This window comes from Carcharhinus amblyrhynchos, chromosome 33 (assembly GCF_965287045.1).
Source record: "Carcharhinus amblyrhynchos chromosome 33, sCarAmb.v2.hapA, whole genome shotgun sequence".
NCBI classification, from domain to species: domain Eukaryota; kingdom Metazoa; phylum Chordata; class Chondrichthyes; order Carcharhiniformes; family Carcharhinidae; genus Carcharhinus; species Carcharhinus amblyrhynchos.
The window spans coordinates 9,931,784-9,950,682 of NC_137356.1; the positions used below are offsets into that span (position 1 = coordinate 9,931,784).

The following is an 18,899-nucleotide window of genomic DNA, read 5'->3' on the forward strand; positions in this document are numbered from 1 at the left end:
CTAACAGCACTGTGGGTGTACCTACACCACATGGACTGCAGCGCCCACAGCCCATAAATGAATTTAAAAAAGGCTAGTTCCCCCTGTCAAGCACACCTTGAGTAAATGCGCTGTAGCAAGCAAAGAAATGCTCAGTTTATGTGCATAAATACTATGCATTTCTCCTCAAGACGAAAATCCGGCCCTGGTATCTCCAACAGCATCTTTTACATATATGCCTCTCGGTGGCACAATGGTCAGCACTGCTGCCTCACAGCGCCAGGGACTCGGGTTCGATTCCCGGCTTGAGTCACTGTCTGTGTGGAGTCTGCACGTTCTCCCCACGTCTACGTGGGTTTCCTCCGGGTGCTGCAGTTTCCTCCCACAGTTCGAAAGACATGCTGGTTAGGGTGCACTGCCCGTTCTAAATTCTCCCTCAGTGAACCTGAGCAGGCGCTGGAGTGTGACGACTAAGGGATTTTCACAGTAACTGCACTGCAGTGTTAGGATCATAGAAGAGAATCATAGAATCCCTACAGTTCAGAAGGAGGCCATTCGGCCAATCAAGTCTGCACCTATCACAATCCCGCCCAGGACCTATTCCCGTAATCCCACACATTTACCCTGCTAATGCCGCTGATACTAGAGTCAATTCAGCACGGCCAATTAACCTAACCTGCACATCTTTGAAGTGTAGTAGGAAACCAGACCATGCAGACATGGGGAGAATGTGCAGACTCCATACAGACGGTGACCCAAGGCCAGGAATTGAACCTAGGTCCCTGACACTGTGAGGCAGCGGTGCTAACCACTGTGCCGCCGTCCTCTGTAAAAGAACCTCTATGAATACATCATGATATGTGGAGTTGCCGGCATTGGACTGGGGTGGGCACAGTAAGTAGTCTCACAACACCGGGTTAAAGTCCAACAGGTTTATTTGGTAGCACGAGCTTTCGAAGGGCTGCTTCTTCATCAGGCGAGTGGAGATGAAGGGGCAACATTCCAAAAGCTCGTGCTACCAAATAAACCTGTTGGACTTTAACCCGAGGTTGTGAGACTACTTACCATGAATATGTTAGAGCCTGGATGTTCAGGCCACCCGTGTTAATGTAAGCCTGCTCATGACGCAAATAAATAAACTTTAGACAACGCCTCTGCAAGCTGTGCAACCTTTAACAACGCAGTAAATTAAATGCACTTCCGCCACAATTTCATACGTAGCATCAAGAACTGGAGGCGTTTTCTCAGCTCCCCTCAGCACTCGCACGCGAACACCTCACCTCCATTTGTAATCGTAGCATTAATCCATTACCTGTGCTCAACACAAATAATAGAAAATAACCACTAAACAGCTCTGCATTTTTCAAGCAAGGTCGGGTCAGTTCCTTAGCAAACTTCAAATAAGAAAAGACATTTTAAAGTGCGTGTCCTTGCACCTAGCAGAATCTAGCTTAATCTGTAAATTTCCATTTGCAAGGGTGAGACTGAAGAAGCGGCTTGCAAGTCCCGTCACCTCTCCTCCCACTAACAAGCTGTGCCACCATGCAGACTCGGAATTTTCCATCAGAAACAGATTCAGAAAGGCATAGCTGATTCTGAAAGCGGTAAAGACTTTGAAGGGTTCAGAAAATGAACAAGTTTCCCTGTGCAAGTACAAGTGCCAAACTCGACTCGGAAATTCGGTGTATCACGCCAACTTTTACAGATGCACCCCACAGAAAGCATTCTTTCTGACTGTATCACAGCTTGGTATGGGCTCCTGTTCTGCCCAAGACCGCAAGGAACTACAAAGGGTCGTGAACATAGCCCAAACTGTCACACAAACCGGCCTCCCACCCACTGACTCTGTTTACACTTCCTGCTGCCTTGGAAAAACAGCCAGTATAAATCAAGAACCCCATGCACCCCGACATTCTCTCTTCCACCTTCTTCCGTCAGAAAAAAGATACAAAAGTCTGAGGTCCAACCGACTGAAGAACAGCTTCTTCCCTGGGTCATTTGAACGGACCCAGCTCGCGCTAAGTTGATCTTTCTCTACACACGAGCTATGACTGTAACGCTACATTCTGCACCCTCTCCTTCACTTTTCTATGAACGGTATGTTTTGTCTGTATAGCGCGCAAGAAACAATACTTTTAACTGTATCCCAGTGCATGTGATAATAATAAATCAAATCAAGCATTTATTTTATAATTTTTTAAAATACATGGATTAATTTTAAGCTCGCAAGGATCGAGATCAAAAAATGTTGTAATATTGGGTTCAAGAATAATTCAAATCATAGGATTCCTTTTTCATTTATTTATAGGACATGGGTGTCGCTGGCTGGGCCAGCATTTATTGCCCATCTCTAGTTGCCCCTTGAGAAGGTGGGGGTGAGCTGCCTTCTTGAATCACTGCAGTCCACGTGCTGTGCATTGACGCACAATGCCGTTAGGGAGGGAATTCCAGGATTTTGACCCAGTAACTGCGAAGGAACGGCCGATATATTTCCAAGTCAGGGTGGTGAATGGCTTGGAGGGGAACTTGCAGCTGTGGTGTTCCCCATGTATCCACTGCCCTTGTCCTTCTGGATGGAAGTGGTCGTGGGTTTGGAAGGTGCTGTCTAAGGATCTTTCATATCTCCAAAATCGTGGACGATATTAAACTCTGATCAGTTTCAGCATCCAGGGGGACAGGGCTTCAAGCAGGAGGGATTGCTATAGGTATAGGCACTGTGGTTAGCACTGCTGCCTCACAGCTCCAGGGACCTGGGTTCGAATCCCAGCCTGAGTCACTGTGCGGAGTTTGCACATCCTCTCCCGTGACTGCGTGGGTTTCCTCCGGGTGCTCCGGTTTCCCCCCCACAGTCCAACAACGTGCAGGTTAAGTGCATTGGCCATGTAAAATTGCCCCGGAATGCAAAGGTGGGGTTATGGGGATAGGGCCTAGGTGGGGATTGTTGTCGGTGCAGACTCGATGGGCCAAATGGCCACCTTCTGCACTGTACAGTTTCTATGGTATGCATGCCAGAGTTCTGAGTGCATCCAACTAGAGTGGCTTGGAACACAAATGGTGTGGCACTTCCTACTCTGCCATTGTGTTACCCTAGAGAAACCTGTTCCTGTGCAATGCTGAAATATGTACAGGAAAAGCAGCAAATAAAAGATAATCTGAGAGCAGTGACGGTCAACTAAGACAGAGCTAAGCTGACAAATCACACAAGGTTGGCAGGTGGAGTACATAAAACAGGCTGGCAGCTACAGAACCCTGCTTGAAAAGAAACAGCAACCTTCAACCAGCTGCTGTAGATATAAATTTGGGAGATTGATTTTGTACTTTTCATAAATCATTCAATAGCCACAAATGAACTGCCCTATTGGGGGGAGGGGGGAAGTGACAGGGCAGGAAGAGAGGAAGGGGAGTGACCGGGAGGAAGAAAAGAAAGGGTGGGGGGGGGGAGGCGGGGAAAGAAGAGAGAGAGAGAGAGAGAAAAGAGAGGAAGGGGAGTGAATGGGAGAAAGAAGGGGAGTGACCGGGGAGAGAGGGGAGGGGGAGTGGACGGGGAAAGACAAGGAGGAGTGATAGGGAGAGAAAGGAGGGGAGAGAGAGGAGAGGGAGTGACGGGGGAGAGAGAGGAGAGGGAGAGACGGGGAGACAGAGTGGACAGACAGAGAGGAGGAAGAAAGAGGGTAGACTAAGAGAGAAGAGTAGGTGAGAGGGAGCGCGAGAGAGACAGAGAGATGCAGGGGGTGGGGGGGGCAGTGTTGACAGTAATTATTTGCTGTTTTGCTGAAGAGTTTGCTGCGTGAAGCTTTGGTTGGCTGTACTGGCTGAAACAACACTGCGGAAGAAACATAATTTAAATAGATTCAGCTGCGCAGACAACACACAAACACCCAATCCCCAAACACCTGCATCCAAAGCAGAGAGAGCACAATCTTGACAAGCATCCAACCTTCCCGAACCAGGCCAATACCCGTACTCCCAACTATATGTGTTTCTGATGCCCGATCCTGCTTTCAGAAGACCAGCATCACCCCCCATATCTTTAACACTGCAACCACTGTACAGAGACCTGGAGCAGGATAAAAAAATCCGCAGGGTTACTTTACCCGCCTGGTCTGCGTTTCACCAAAACCAGCAGCCTCGTCTGAAAACGAGATTGTATTTTTTGTGGGCCGCAGTCGCCTGAACATCAGGTTAATATCACACCGCGGAGAGCAGTCAGCGGAGACAGAGCCGCATGTCTATCCTCAGCTGCTCACCCTGACATGTTAAATCACCTGTGGTCAGGGGGCAGTGACAGCCTCTGTGACCAATGTGTGGGGCTTCAGAAAATTACCAAATCAAACGCGTAAAAAAATCCAGCTTCACTCACACAAACCCTGCTGCAGAATGCACACTAAAGGTGACCTTACTGAAACACACTGGGCGGGGTAGATGCTGAGAGGATATTCCGCCCTCCCTCTCCTGGCCCAGTCACGGGGAAATCTAGAATGGGGAGGGGGAGGGGGAGAGGGAGGGGGCATACAGAGGCAAGATGTAGGCTGGCAAAGCAGCTAACCCTGCTGCCTCACAGAACCAGGGGCGCAGGATCAATTCCAGCCTTGGGTCGCTGTCTGTGTGGAATTTGCAAATCCTCCCCATGAGTGCATGGGTTTCCTTCCACAGTCCGAAAGATATGCTGCTTAGGTGGATTGGCCATGCTAAATTGCCCCTTAGTGTCCATAGATGTGCACAATTGTGGATTATTAGTGTTAGTGTGGCAACCAGTATTGAACGCCATATTCCAAGCAGGGCCTAACTAAGGTTCTATAAAGTTGCAACACGACTTGCCAATTTTTAAACTCAGTGCCCCCGCCAGTGAAGGCAAGCATGCCGTATGCTTTCGTAACTACCTTCTCCATCTATATTGCCACTTTCAATCACCTGTATACCTGTACACCCAGATCCCTCTGCCTACCAATACTGCTTGCTCCTCTTCTGTTGATGAGTTGGTACGGTCAAAGGATGATACTTAAATCCAAGTTGAAGCTGCTCTCGATGTTTCGTTAATGAGAAAAGAGACTCATCCTCCATAAGCAGCTCTTTCCATCCACCTCCTGTTGCCTGGGCACCATCATGGCCTACTTTTCCCACCTAGTCGAAGTTAACGCCCTCGGGATAACGATCTGTTTGGGCTTGGAAGTTTTACTACGAACATGCAAACCGCAGAAGCAAAAAAAAAAGGACGAGGGGAGGAGAGGCAATAAAGATGGTACTCACTCATTTGTCGTCATTTCGTAGCACTGGTTGAACATGTATGCAAATTCACCATCACTTCCAAAATCAATCGTAAGCTCCTTCTCTATGTTCCTGTAAAACATCAGGAGCGAAAGGTATCACTTTCTGGGTTTAAATGAACCATTCAAAGAATGTTAAAATAATCAGGATCCAAGTTTCTTATCCCACTACGGAGGCAGATCAAAACGAGGAAAATAAAAATAAAAATTTAAGCGCTCGATTAAACAAAGCCCGTCATTCATGTTAAAAAAAAATTAACAAGCACCTCATTACAATGCAGTGAAATTAGGCGGCGCAGTGGTTAGCATTGTTGCCTCACATTGCCAGGGACCCAGTTTCAATTCCCAGCTTGGGTCACTGTCTGTGGGGTTCGCACCTTCTCTCCGTGTCTGCATGGATTTCCTCCGGGTGCTCCTGTTTCCTCCCACAGCCCAAAGATGTGCAGATTAGGTGGATTGGCCATGCTAAATTTCCCCCTTTGTGTCCAAAGATGAGCAGTAAGGTGGATTGACCATGCAAAATTGCCCCTTCGAGTTAGGGGGACTAACTAGGGTAAAATGCAGGTATGGGGATAGGGCCTGGACGGAGGTCAGTGCAGACTCGATGAGCCAAACGGAGTCCTTGATCAGGTGAAGGACAGTGCTCCTAAAGCTCGTGATTCCAAATAAACCTGCTGGGACTTTAACCTGATGTTGTGAGAATTCTTACTGGGCCCACCCCAGTCTAACACCAGCATCTCCACATCATGGCTACCATAGTTTGAAGATAAGAATAAACCTTTTAGGACTGAGGTGAGGAGAAATTTCTTCACCCAGAGAGTGGCAAATGTGTGGAATTCACTCCCACAGAAAATAGTTGAAGCCAAAATGTTCTGTGATTTCAAAAATAAATTAGATATAGCTCTTGGAATTAAAGGGATCAAGGGATACGGGGGCGGGATCAGGATATTGAACTTGATGGTCAGCCATGATCAAGATGAATGGTGGAGCAGGCTCGAAGGGCCGAATAGCCTCCTACTGCTTCTAGTTTCTATGTTTTTGTGCAATGGCTTCTCTTCTCACTCCTGCACCATTACCTCCTGTATCCCCAAAGGATCTCTCTTTGGCTCCGTCCTTTGCTTCATTTACATGCCGTCCCTTGACAACAACATCTGAAAACACAGTGATACTTATCTATCTGATGTACATTAGCATCTCCCAGCTCACCCTCAACATTACCTTTCTACACTCCTTCACTGTTGCTAAAGTATCAGCCTGTTGTATCTGACACCCAGGTCTGGATGAGCAGAATCTCCCTCCAATTAAATATTAGGAAGATTGAAACTAAATGCTTTTAATCCTGGCTCCCGACACTGTTCCCTTAGCTACTGACTCCATCCCTCCCCATGGCAACAGTGCAAGACTAAAGCAGTCTGTTCACAAATTTGGTGTCAGGTTTGACCCCAGAAACCAGTTTCTGAACACATGTTCGCACCTTCACTAAGACCGTCTATTTACACCACCTTAATATTACCCAACTCTGTAGATGAAACCTTCCCTTCATGCTTTCATTATCTCTTGCAATATTCCAACACGATCCTGCCTGTTCTCCCACATTTTAACCTCATAAGCTTCAAGTCATGGGGCGGCAGTGGTCAGCACTGCTGCCTCACAGCACCAGGGACCCGGGTTCGATTCCCGACTTGGGTCACTGTCTTTGCAGGTTCTGCACGTTCTTCCCCGCCCCATGTCTGTGTAGGTTTCCTCCAAGTGCTCCGGTTTCCTCCCACAGTCCAAAGATGTGTGGGTTAGGTGGATTGGCCATGTTAAATTGCCACTTAGTGTCAAAAGATATACAGATTAGGTGGATTGACCATACTAAATTGTCTCTTAGCGTCCAAAGATGTTCAGGTTGGGTGATTTGGCCATGTTAAATTGCCCCTTAGTGTCAAAAGATGTGCCCATTAGGTGGATTGGACACCAAGGGTCAATTTAGCATGGCCAATCCACCTAACCTGTACATCTTTGGACATTAAGGGGCAATTTAGCATGGCCAAAGATGTACAGGTTAGGTGAATTGGCCATGCTAAACTGCCCCTTAGCATCCAAAGATGTTCAAGTTAGGCGCATTGGCCATGCTATATTGCTCCTTAGTATCCAAAAATATTCTGGTTAGGAGGATTAGTAGGATAAATATGTGGGATTACAATGATAATGGTCAGTCAGAGGTTAGGCCTGGGTAAGGTGCTCTGTGTCAGGGTAGACCTGATGGACCAAATGGCCTCCTTCTGCACTGTAGGGATTTCTATGCCTATTTCTAAATGTTACCCGGCACAGCACCATGACAGGTTCGGGACTGCGCAATGACTTACATGCTGCACACCCTTTGCTCCATCCACACTACTCTGCTCTCTAATCTCACTCACCCTCCCTAACAAATACACTTGCTTCCTTTCAAAGGAACGGTGCAAAAACCGCACACGCACGCACGCACACACACAAAAATCAAATCATGACAAAACAGTCAGCAGATTTCTCCAGTTCAGCGAAATCTTCTTAAGCAATCACTCCCCTCCAGCTCTGACAATGCATTGGAAATGTCACAGAACCAATCCTGGGGTTTGCTGCCCTCCATAACAATCGCCTCCCTGACCAACACTCAACAATGCCACATCCTGGACTACCTTCTCCAATATGGCAACAAGAGCGGGGAACAACAGCAGTAACAAAAGTACAAAGGTCAGAACATAAAAGCTATTCAAGAAAATAAAATCACACCAGGAGTACACATGCCAAGTTATTTCCGGTTAAAATCTTGACAGCTATAAAGGTCTCACTACTGAAAAGAAAGTTTATTTATTAGTATCACAAGTAGGTTTATATTCACACTGTAACGAAAGTGAAAATCCCCTAGTCGCCACACTTCGACGGCTGTTCGGGTACACTGAGGGAGAATTTAGCATGACCAACACGTCCTAAACCAGCACGCATTTATTTATTTGTGTCACAGGCTTACATTAACATTTATTTGTGTAGGCTTACATTAACACTGCAATGAAGTTACCGTGAAAATCCCACAGTCCTGTTCAAGTACACTGAGGGAGAATTTAGCATGACCAAAGCACCTAAACCAACACATCTTTATTTATTTACTAGTGTCATAAGTGGCTTACATCAACACTGCAATGAAGTTACTGTGAAAATCCCCCAGTCGCCACACTCCGGTTCCTGTTCAGGTACGCAGAGAGAATTTAGCAGGATCAACGCACCCTAAACCAGCACGTCTATCAGATTGTGGGAGGAAACCAGAGCACCCAGAGGAAACCCACGCAGACATAGGGAGAACGTGTAGATTCCACACGACAGTAACCCAAGCTGGGAATCAAACCCAGGTCCCTGACACTGAGAGGCAGCAATGCTAATTATCCCAGGACGAAGGCATTTGGCACAGAACATCGGCAAAGTGTAGGAGGAGGAAAAAGAGAGTAGCAGTATTTAGACAAAGTCGGTTTAAATTAAGGAAGGAGGCAAAGGAGCTCCTCAACAATGAGTCCAGATTTCAGATTGAGAATATGTCAATGCGCTGGGAATACTCAGCAGGTTTGCTAACATCTGGGCAGGAGAGAAAGACAGTGAACATTTCAGGTTTGTGATCTTTCACTAGGACTGACAGAAGTAAAAAATGTAGCAAGTGAGAGGGGAGGGGAATAGTGTGCAGAAGAATAAAAGGAAAGGGTCTGTGACAGGGTGGACAATAGGAAAGAGTGGGTGGCATGGTGACACAGTGGTTAGCACTGCTGCCTCACAGCGCCAGGGACCCAGGTTCGATTCCCGGCTTGGGTCACTGTCTGTGTGGAGTCTGCACCCTCTCCCCATGTCTGCATGGGTTTCCTCCGGGTGCTCCCGTTTCCTCCCACGGTCTAAAGGCGTGCAGGTTAGCTGCATTGGCCATGCTAAATTGACCCTTAAGTGTCAGGGGGAATTAGCAGGGTAAATATGTGGGGTTACAGAAATAGGGCCTGGGTGGGATTGTGGTTGGTGCAGACTCGATGGGTCAAAAGGCCTCCTCCTGTACTGTAGGGAATTCTACGATTACATGACAATATGGGACGGTGGCAGGGTAGTGGCATCGTCGCTGGACTAGCAATCATGAGACCCAGGCTAATGCTCTCAGGACCCGAAACCTGGTTAAATTTAAATTCATAAAAATCTGAGATTAAAAGTCTAATGATAACCATGAAACCATTGCCGATTGTCGCAACAACTCAGCTGGTTCACTAGTGTGTGTTGGCCCAGCCATACATTGTGGGAACTCAATGAAGCTCCTCACACAGCAAATTCCAGCCCACTGCCACCTAGAAGGACATGGGCAGCAGATACCTGGGAACACAGCCGCCTGGAGGTTCCTTCAAAGTTGCCGTCCTGACTTGGAAATATAATCAGCCATTCCTTCACTGTCGCTAGGTCAAAATCTTGGAACTCCCTCCCCAACAGCACTGGGGTGTATCTACACCAAATGGACCACAGTGGTTCGTAAAGACAGCTCTCCACCACCTCCTCGAGGGCAATTCGGGATGGGCAATAAATACTGGCCACCTTCCAGGAATGAATCCCCTGTCGGAAGGGAAGGTGTTGTTCCTCGAGCTTGCGCTGAACAAGCCAAAGCTAGGTTTCAAAATCGTTCTGATGCAAAGAAATAAACCTAGTTTTTTTATTTGTCGCTAACTACTGGATCAGCCATGTGGCACTTGGTCACAGAAGGTGAGAACAAAGCAAGTTTCCCTCTGCCTGCATTTGTGACACTGCTGCTGCAAGTATGGGTTCTAATGCTAAAGAAGACCTGCAAAAGCATGTAGCTTTATTATCACAGAACCCCTACACATTGCAAGAGGACATTCGGCCCATCAAATCGACACCAACTCTCTGACAGCATGTCTTACCCTTGCCTCTCCCCCACCCTATACCCTTAACCCTGCACATTTACCATGGCCAATCCACTAACCTGCACATTTTTGGACTGCGGGAGGAAACCGAAGCACCCGGAGGAAACCCATGAAGACACGGGGAGAATGTGCAGACTCCACGCAGACAGTGACCCGCGGCTGGAATTGAACCCGGGTCCCTGACGCCGAGAGGCAGCAGTGCTAACCACTGTGCCAGCATGCCACAGAACAATGGTTAGCACTGTTGCCTCATCACACCAGGGACTGGGGTTCAATTCCCGTCTTGGGTCACTGTCTGCATAGAGTTTGCACATTCTCCCCATGTCTGCGTGGGTTTCCTCTGTGTGCTCCTGTTTGCTCCCACACTCCAAAGATGTGTGGGATAGGTGGATTAGCCATGCTAAATTGCCCCCTAGTGTCAGGGAGACTAGCTAGGGTAAATGCAAGGGGTTACAGGGATAGGGTCTGGGTGGGTTGTGACCGGTGCTGACACGATGGGTTGAATGGCATCCTTCTGCACTGTAGGGATTCTCTGAACAAATAAATAGCACAATCTGTAACATTCACATCACAAAGCATAGATCCTCAAGGATACAGGACAGAGCTTTATTAATTAGCAAAGCAGAGACAGCTTGATGTTGCGTTGACAACTTCAGACAGCAGATTATAATATCTTGAACATGCCCAATTGCTCTGAACCAGTTAGCTTCAAAACAAATGAAGTACAGCCATTTTCAGCGCAAGGCTGTGAATTCTGATTAACTGCTGTATTGTTAGATTGTGGAAACAAAAACACATTGCTTCGCTCAATTCTTTTTTGGAAACAAAGGGATGAGTGCCAGTTTGGGGATTTTCCCTTTCAACAGAAAAGGCTGCATTCAGCCAATTGACAATAACCGCGTTCCAAGGTGACAGCGGCTGATGCAATACTCTGGCATTCAGATGCTGCATCTCCTGATAACGGAGTGTCCAATTTCCCTTCAATTGTGTGCATCGGGCAACACAGTGGTAAGCACTGCTGCCTCATGGCGCCCAGGGACTCTGGTTCGATTTCCAGCGTGGCTCACTGTCTGTGTGGACACTGCACATTCTCCCCGTGTCTGCATGGGTTTCCTCCGGGTGCTGTTGTTTCCTCCCACAATCCAAAAGACATGCTGGTTAGGGTGCATTGACCAAACAGAGGGCCCGAGTATGGCGACTAGGGGAGTTTCACAGTAACTTCACTGCAGTGTTAATGTAAGCCTTACTTGTGACTAATAAACAAACTTTAATTTTGCTTTTTAATTTTAATTTTTGGTTTCCTCCCACAGTCCGAAAGACATGCTGGGTAGGTGGATTGGCCGTGATAAATTCTCCCTCAGTGTACCTGAACAGGTGCCGGAGTGTGGTGACCAGGCAAATTTCACAATAACTTCGTTGCAGTGTTAATGTAAGCCTTGTGACCAATAAACAAACTTTACTTATGCTACAGGCAATCGCAAATCGCATGGTACAGCCACTGGATGCAAAGCAAACAGAAGTCACAAGAACATTGCTGGCTGTTTATGGAATGTTCATACCAAGCTTTGATATGAACATGAACACAAGAACACAAGAACATTGCTGCGTGAACATAACTGGCTGGGTTTTCATGGAATCACTATAGCACAGAAGGAGGCCATTCGAGTGTGCACCAACAACAGCCCCACCCAGGCCCTATCCCCGAAACCCTGCTAATCCCCCTGACTCAGTGGCAATTTAACATGGCCAATCAATTTATCCTGCCCATCTTTGGAGAGTGGGAGGAAACCCACACAGACGCAGGACAGCACCTGTAAACTCCGCACAGTCACCCAAGGCTGGAATCGAACTCGGGTCCCTGGCACTGTGAGGCAGCAATGCTAACCACTGTGGCATCCTGCCACCTCACTTAAAATTAAGTATCTCTCTCATCCAGTTCTTTGATGACACATCATGCTGAATGTCCTCAGTTAGCTACAGCACAAATAGATTGTAACGTCAAGGATGCAGAATGCTGCAGATGTGGAATCAGAAACAGGAACACAGTGCACCGGAAAAAAATACTCAGTGGGTCTGGCAGCAACAGTAGGGAGAGAAAACAGAGTTAACACTTCAAGAACACATGACTCTTCATCAGAACTAGAAGGGTGGAAAGATGTGTTGGATATTATACTGTAGCTGGGACAGATAGGGGCCGGCGGTTAGAACTGCTCCCTCACAGTGGCAGGGACCTGGGTTCGATTCCTGGCTTGGGTCACTGCCTGTACGGCGCTACACATTCTCCCCGTATCTGCGTGGGTTTCCGCTGGGTGCTCCAGTTTCCTTCCGCAGTCCAAAATGACATGCTAAATTCTCCCAAACAGGCGCTGGAGTGTGGCAACTCAGGGATTTTCACAGTAACTGCATTGCAGAGTTAATGTAAGCCTACTTGTGACACTAATGAATGAACTTAAAAACTTTTAACTTTGATTGCAACAAACACGTAGCAAAGTGAAGAATAAAAGTTTAAGGTGAGGGGGGGAAAGGTATAAAAGAAACCCGAGGAGCAACTTCTTCACAGAGTGCCATGTGTGTGAGGAATGAGCTGCCAGAGGAGGCAGCGGAGGCAGGTACAATTATAATATTTAAAAGACATTTGGACAGGTACATGGATAGGGAAAGGTTTAGAGGGCCAAACAGAAGCAAATGGGACTAGGGCAGCACGGTAGCACAGTGGGGGTGGAACGCCAGCACAGTGGTTAGGACTGCTGCTTCACAGCTCCAGGGACCTGGGTTCAATACCGGCTTGGGTCACTGTCTGTGTGGAGCTCGCACATTCTCCTTGTATCTGCGTGGGTTTCCTCCAGGTGCTCCGGTTTCCTCCCACAGTCCAAAGATGTGCAGGTTAGGTTGACTGGCCATGTTAAATTGACCGTAGATGCATTGGTTAGAGGATTAGTGGATAAAATATGTATGGATGTGGGGGTAAGGCCTGGGTGGGTCACTGCAGACTCGATGGGCCGAATGGCCTCTTTCTGTACTGTGGGGTTTCTATGATTAGTTCTGTTTAGGAAACCTGGTCAGCATGGATGAGTTGGGCCGAAGGGCCTGTGTCCGTGCTGTATATCTCTATGACCCTAAAAGGCAGATAGCCCTACATGGGAAGCGAGAAAGGGAGGGGTTTTCCTGCAGCCAAAAACAGTATGGGATATTTGAAAAACAAAGATGTGTGGGTTAGATGCATTAGCCAGTTAGTGTCCCAGGATGCATGGGTTAAAGGGGTGAGCGGGGTAAATATGTGGGGATAGGGTCGAGGTGGAATTATTGTTAGTGCAGACTCGAGGGGCCAAAAGGCCTCCTTATGCACTGTAGGGATTCTATTTTATTCTTACTAGGCTATTTCTAGGGATGGCAAGACTGATGTACGAGGAGAGATTGACTAGGTAAGGATTGTTTTCGCTGGAGTTCAGACGAATGGGCAGGGGGTGTGGTCTGAGGACTTGGTCTGTACTCGAAGGAGTTTAGAAGGATGAGGGGAGATCACATTGAAGCTTACAGAATACTGAAAGGCCTGGATAGAGTGGACCTGGGGAAAATGTTTCCATTAGTCAGAGAGACTAGGATCCGAGGGCACAGCCTCAGAGTAAAGGGACAACCCTTTAGAAGAGAGATAAGGAGTTTCTTCAGCCAGAGAGTGGTGAATCTGTGGAACTCTTTGCCGCAAAAGGCTGTGGAGGCCAGGTCGTTGAGTGTATTTAAGAACATAAGAACATAAGAACATAAGAAATAGGAGCAGGAGTAGGCCATCTAGCCCTTCGAGCCTGCCCCGCCATTCAATAAGATCATGGCTGATCTGTCGTGGCTCAGTTCCACTTTCCCGCCCTCTCCCCATAACCCTTAATCCCCTCTCTTATCAAAAACCCATCAACCCGCTTCTTAAAAATATTTAGCGAGGTAGCCTCCACCACTTCAACGGGCAGAGAATTCCAGAGATTCACCACCCTTTGAGTGAAGAAGTTCCTCCTCAACTCCGTTCTGAACCGCCCCCCCTTTATCTTGAGGCTGTGCCCCCTAGTCCTACTGTCTTTTTTGAGCGGGAAGAGTCTTTCCACCTCTATCCTATCCATCCCATTCATCATCTTATACGTCTCAATGAGATCTCCCCTCATTCTTCTAAACTCTAACGAGTACAAGCCTAGTTTATTCAGCCTCTCCTCATAGCTCAACCCCCTCAACTCCGGTATCAGCCTAGTAAACCTCCTCTGCACTCCCTCCAAGGCCAAAATATCCTTGCGCAGGTGCGGCACCCAAAACTGCACACAGTACTCCAGCTGCGGCCTCACCAATGCCCTATACAGCTGCAGCAAGACCTCCCTACTTTTATATTCAATCCCCCTCGCTATGAAGGCCAGCATCCCATTCGCCTTCCTGACCACCTGCTGCACCTGCAGGCTGGGTTTTTGCGACTCATGCACAAGGACCCCGAGGTCCCTCTGCACCGTCGCCTGCTGCAGTTTTTCGCCAGGTTCTTGATCGGTAAGAGGATTCAAGGTTACAGTGAAAAGGCGGGAGAATGGGATTGAGAAACTTATCAGCAATGATCAAATGGTGGAGCAGACTCGATGGGCCAAATGGCCTAATTCTGCTCCTAAGTCTTACGGTGTTGCACACTATTCATGAAGGCTTCGCTTTTCAACCATGCCCCACACGTGAGCGGTAGTGATCCTCAGGTTAAATCATCACCAGTCAGTTTTCTCTCTCTCTCTTTCTCTAAAAAGGGGGAAGAGGAGTCCATGGTTCGCTGGGACTTTGGCGACTTTACCTTGATGCTGTCCTTCAACATCTATCGTGGGTCATCTTTCCTGATCTCATCCCCAACCCGCCAACTAGTCCTTAAGAAAACAGGAGTGCAGCGATATATTACCTTCCACGTCCTGTGCAAGTCCTGCACGCTAATGAGTAGAGCAGCCAAAAAGTGGAAGAAACAAACCAAGTTTTTAAGGACTTTCAGGTTGTGGCTTCCCAAGGAGAGGTTCTCTCACCTGGAAGGGGCGGCAATAGTGGTTAGCACTGCTGCCTCACAGCGCCAGGGACCCAGGTTCAATTCCCAGCTTGGGTCACTGTCTATGTGGAGCTTGCACATTCTCCCCGTGTCTGCGTGGAGCTTGCACATTCTCCCCATGTCTGCGTGGGTTTCCTCCAGGTGCCTCGGTTTCCTCCCAAAGAGGGTTAGGTGGATTGGAAATGATAAATTGCCCCTTAGTGTCAGGGGGACCAGCCAGGGTAAATATATGGGGATTGGGCCTGGGTGGGATTGTGGTCGGTGTAGACTCGATGGGCTGAATGGCCTCTTTCTGCACTGCAGGGACTGCCGGGCGGCATGGTGGCACAGTGGTTAGCAATGCAGCCTCACAGTGCCAGAGAGCAGGGTTCAATTCCCAGCTCGGGTGACTATCTGTGTGGAGTCTGCATGTTCTCCCCGTGTCTGCGTAGGTTTCCTCCAGGTGCTCCGGTTTCCTCCCACAGTCCGAAAGACGTGCAGGTTAGATTGACTGGCCATGCTAAATTAACCCTTAGTGTCCCGGGGTGTGACAGGATAAAAGGGCTTAGCAAGGGTAGCTAAGCGGGGATAGGACCTGGGTTTGGTGTCGGTGCAGACTCGATGGGGTGAATGGCCTCCTTCCATACTGTAGGGATTCTATGGTACTTTTCGGGGCACACCTTGCCTCGAAAACCAAGCTATTTTTGGGAAGTACGTTTTTGAGATACGTTACCCAATCAAACTCTCCACCTCCTTCAGCGATTTCTCGGCTTCGGAGAACTCATTTCGGGCCTTTTCAGCAGCTGGAAAATAGAAGGGAGATGCGGGTCAGCAGGGTGAACGCAGCAAAGCACTGCACAGGGTTTAGAGGGAGCCCAACGCAACCCCGGCTGCAGCACCAGAGGCACGAACGTGTTGGGAACACATCAGTCAGCATCCCCTTTATTTTCCCATGTAAATCAAAGATAACGGCACTAGCGTCAAGAGAAACAGCGTACAGGTTAGAATGTCTCGAGAGCGCTTTATATATGTGAAAAAAACACACCAGCTCCGTTACGTAATCTGCTGAGATGGCACAAAGTCATAGAAATCCTACAGTACAGAAGGAAGCCATTCGGCCCATCAAGTCTGCACCGACCACCATCCCACCCAGGCCCTACCCACCCCCATATCCCTACATACTTTACCCAATAATCCCTCTAACCTATGCATCGCAGGACACTAAGGGGCAATTTTAGCATGGCCAATCGACCTAACCTGCACATCTTTCAGACTGTAGGAGGAAACCGCAGCACTCAGAGGAAACCCACACAGACACGAGGAGAATGTGCAAACTCCACACAGACAGTGACCCAAGCTGGGAATCGAACCCAGGTCACTGGCGCTGTGAAGCAGCAGTGCTAACCACTGTGCTACTGTGCTGCTAAAGTCTGCGAGCTGGTTAGCTGGAGGCAGTTCAGAGATGGTTCACTCAACTGATTCCACAGCTGAGGGGGTTTGTCGCCTGAAGAGAGATTGAATAGTTTATGGCGGCACAGCAGTTAGCATTGCTGCCTCACAGCGCCAGCGACACAGGTTCGATTCCCGGCTTGGGTCAGTGTCTGTACAGAGTCTGCGCGTTCTCCCCCATGTCTGCGTGGGTTTCCTCCGGGTGCTCTGGTTTCCCCCCACAGTCGGAAAGACGTGCTGGTTAGGGTGTACTGGCCGTGCTAAATTCTCCCTCAATGTATCCTAACAGGCGCTTGAGTGTGGTGACTAGGGGATTTTCACAGTAACTTCATTGCAGTGTTAATGTTGATGGGGCAGCACAGTGGTTAGCATTGCTGCTTCACAGTGCCAGGGACCCGTGTTCAATTCTGACCTCGGGTCACTGTCTGTATGGAGTTTGCACATTCTCCCTCTGTCTGCATAGGTTTCCTCCGGGTGCTCTGGTTACCTCCCACATGCAGAAAGACATGCTGGTTAGGGTGCATTGACCTGAACAGGCACCAGACTGTGGTGACTAGGGAATTTTCACAGTAACTTACTTGTGACGCTAATAAATAAACTTTACTTTAATGTAACCTTACTTGTGACAGCAATAAAGAAATAAATAAAATATACTTCGACTTAAGAATGAGGGGAGATCAAATTGAGGTGATGATAAAAGGTATGCATAAAGTAGAGGTGGAGTGGATGCTTCCTCTTTGGGGCATTCCAGGACAGGATAAGGGGCAGCAATTTTAAAACAAAGTTGAGGACAAACTACTTCTCCCAAAAGGTTGTGAATCTGTGGAAATCGCTACGCCAAACTGCGGTGGATGCTGGGACAGTGAGTAAATTTAAGGAGGAGTTAGGCAGATTTTTAATTGGTAATGGGTTGAAGGGTTATGGGGAGAAGGCAGGAAAATGGGGATGAGGAGCATATCAGCCATGATCGAATGGCAGAGCAGACTCAATGGGCCGAATGGCCTGATTCTGCTCCTATATCTTATGAACTGGATGTCCGAACACTCCAGAAAAAAAGACAGCAGAGAGACATCGCTCGTGGGGAGGGAGAGTTGCGCACCATTGCTGAGAGGGGGGCCAAACCAAGTCACAATTCTAGCAGCAACCCGAAAAACTAAAAATAGGAAAATATGAAGTAGGGGCGGCATGGCAGCAAGCATTGCTGCCTCACAACGCCAGGGATCCAAGTTCAATTCCTGGCTTGAGTCACTGTCTGTGTGGAGTTTGCACATTCTCCCCGCGTCTGTGTGGGTTTCCTCCAGGTGCTCCTGTTTCCTCCCACAGTCCTAAAGATGTGTGAGTTAGGTGGATTGGCCATGTTAAATTGACCCTTAGTGTCAGGAGGTCAAACGAGGGTAAATGCATGGGGTTACGGGGATAGGGTTTGGGTGGAATTGTGATGGGTGCAGACTTGAGGGGCTGAATGGCCTCCTTCTGCACTGTAGGGACTCGATGACTGACTCGAGTTAATCTCTTCCAGAACATCTGAAACGATTCACATTCAGATGTTTATGGGCTGCAATATTTACAGAGAAATATCATCCCTGAGGTTGAAGCCACATTAGATGTGTGGAGGCATAAACTGGTCACTCGCAACATTAGGTTACTGCAATGCTACGCTACTGCAATGCTAGATCAAGTAAATGAGGTTGTTAGGAACCAGGAGAGTATTCCCTTGATGATGTACTGGATAATGGTGACCCCTAGTGCAGCATCAAGGCACTGAAGGCAGTCGAATTCCCTGGACCGGGCTGAGGCAACCAATACCAGCCATGGCTAGGGTTAGGGTTACCTCAGCATGCATGCACTAAAAAGGCAGAAGAATCAGCCACAGGTTTTCACCAGGTCAGATTTACAAAAAAGATCCAACTTAGGTACGGTACCCTGCCTTCCACTACTCAACACAGGATTTCACCCGGGTGCTCTGATTTCCTCCCATAAATGTGCAGGTCAGGTGGATTGGCCATTGCCCTTAGTGTCAAAGATGTGCAGGTTCGGGGGATTGGCTATGCTAAACTGCCCCTTAGTATCCAAAGATGTGCAGGTTAGGGGGATTGGCCGTGCTAAACTGCCCCTTAGTATCCAAAGATGTGCAGGTTAGGGGGATTGGCCATGCTAAACTGCCCCTTAGTATCCAAAGATGTGCAGGTTAGGGGGATTGGCCATGCTAAATTGTCCCTTAGTATCCAAAGATGTGCAGGTTAGGTGGATTGGCCCTGCCAAGCT

General features: G+C 48.2%; 1 protein-coding gene across 1 annotated transcript in view; it reads right to left on the reverse strand.

The window, feature by feature from the left end:
* Positions 1-18,899, reverse strand: part of prkcsh (PRKCSH beta subunit of glucosidase II) — a 95,636-nt gene that overhangs the window by 13,360 nt on the left and 63,377 nt on the right. Inside the window, exons 12-13 of the mRNA XM_080216617.1 lie at positions 15,919-15,988; positions 5,227-5,316 (exon numbers count right to left, since the gene is read on the reverse strand). Of these exons, the coding sequence (XP_080072743.1) occupies positions 5,227-5,316; positions 15,919-15,988 (160 nt within the window). The remainder of the gene's footprint in view (positions 1-5,226; positions 5,317-15,918; positions 15,989-18,899) is intronic.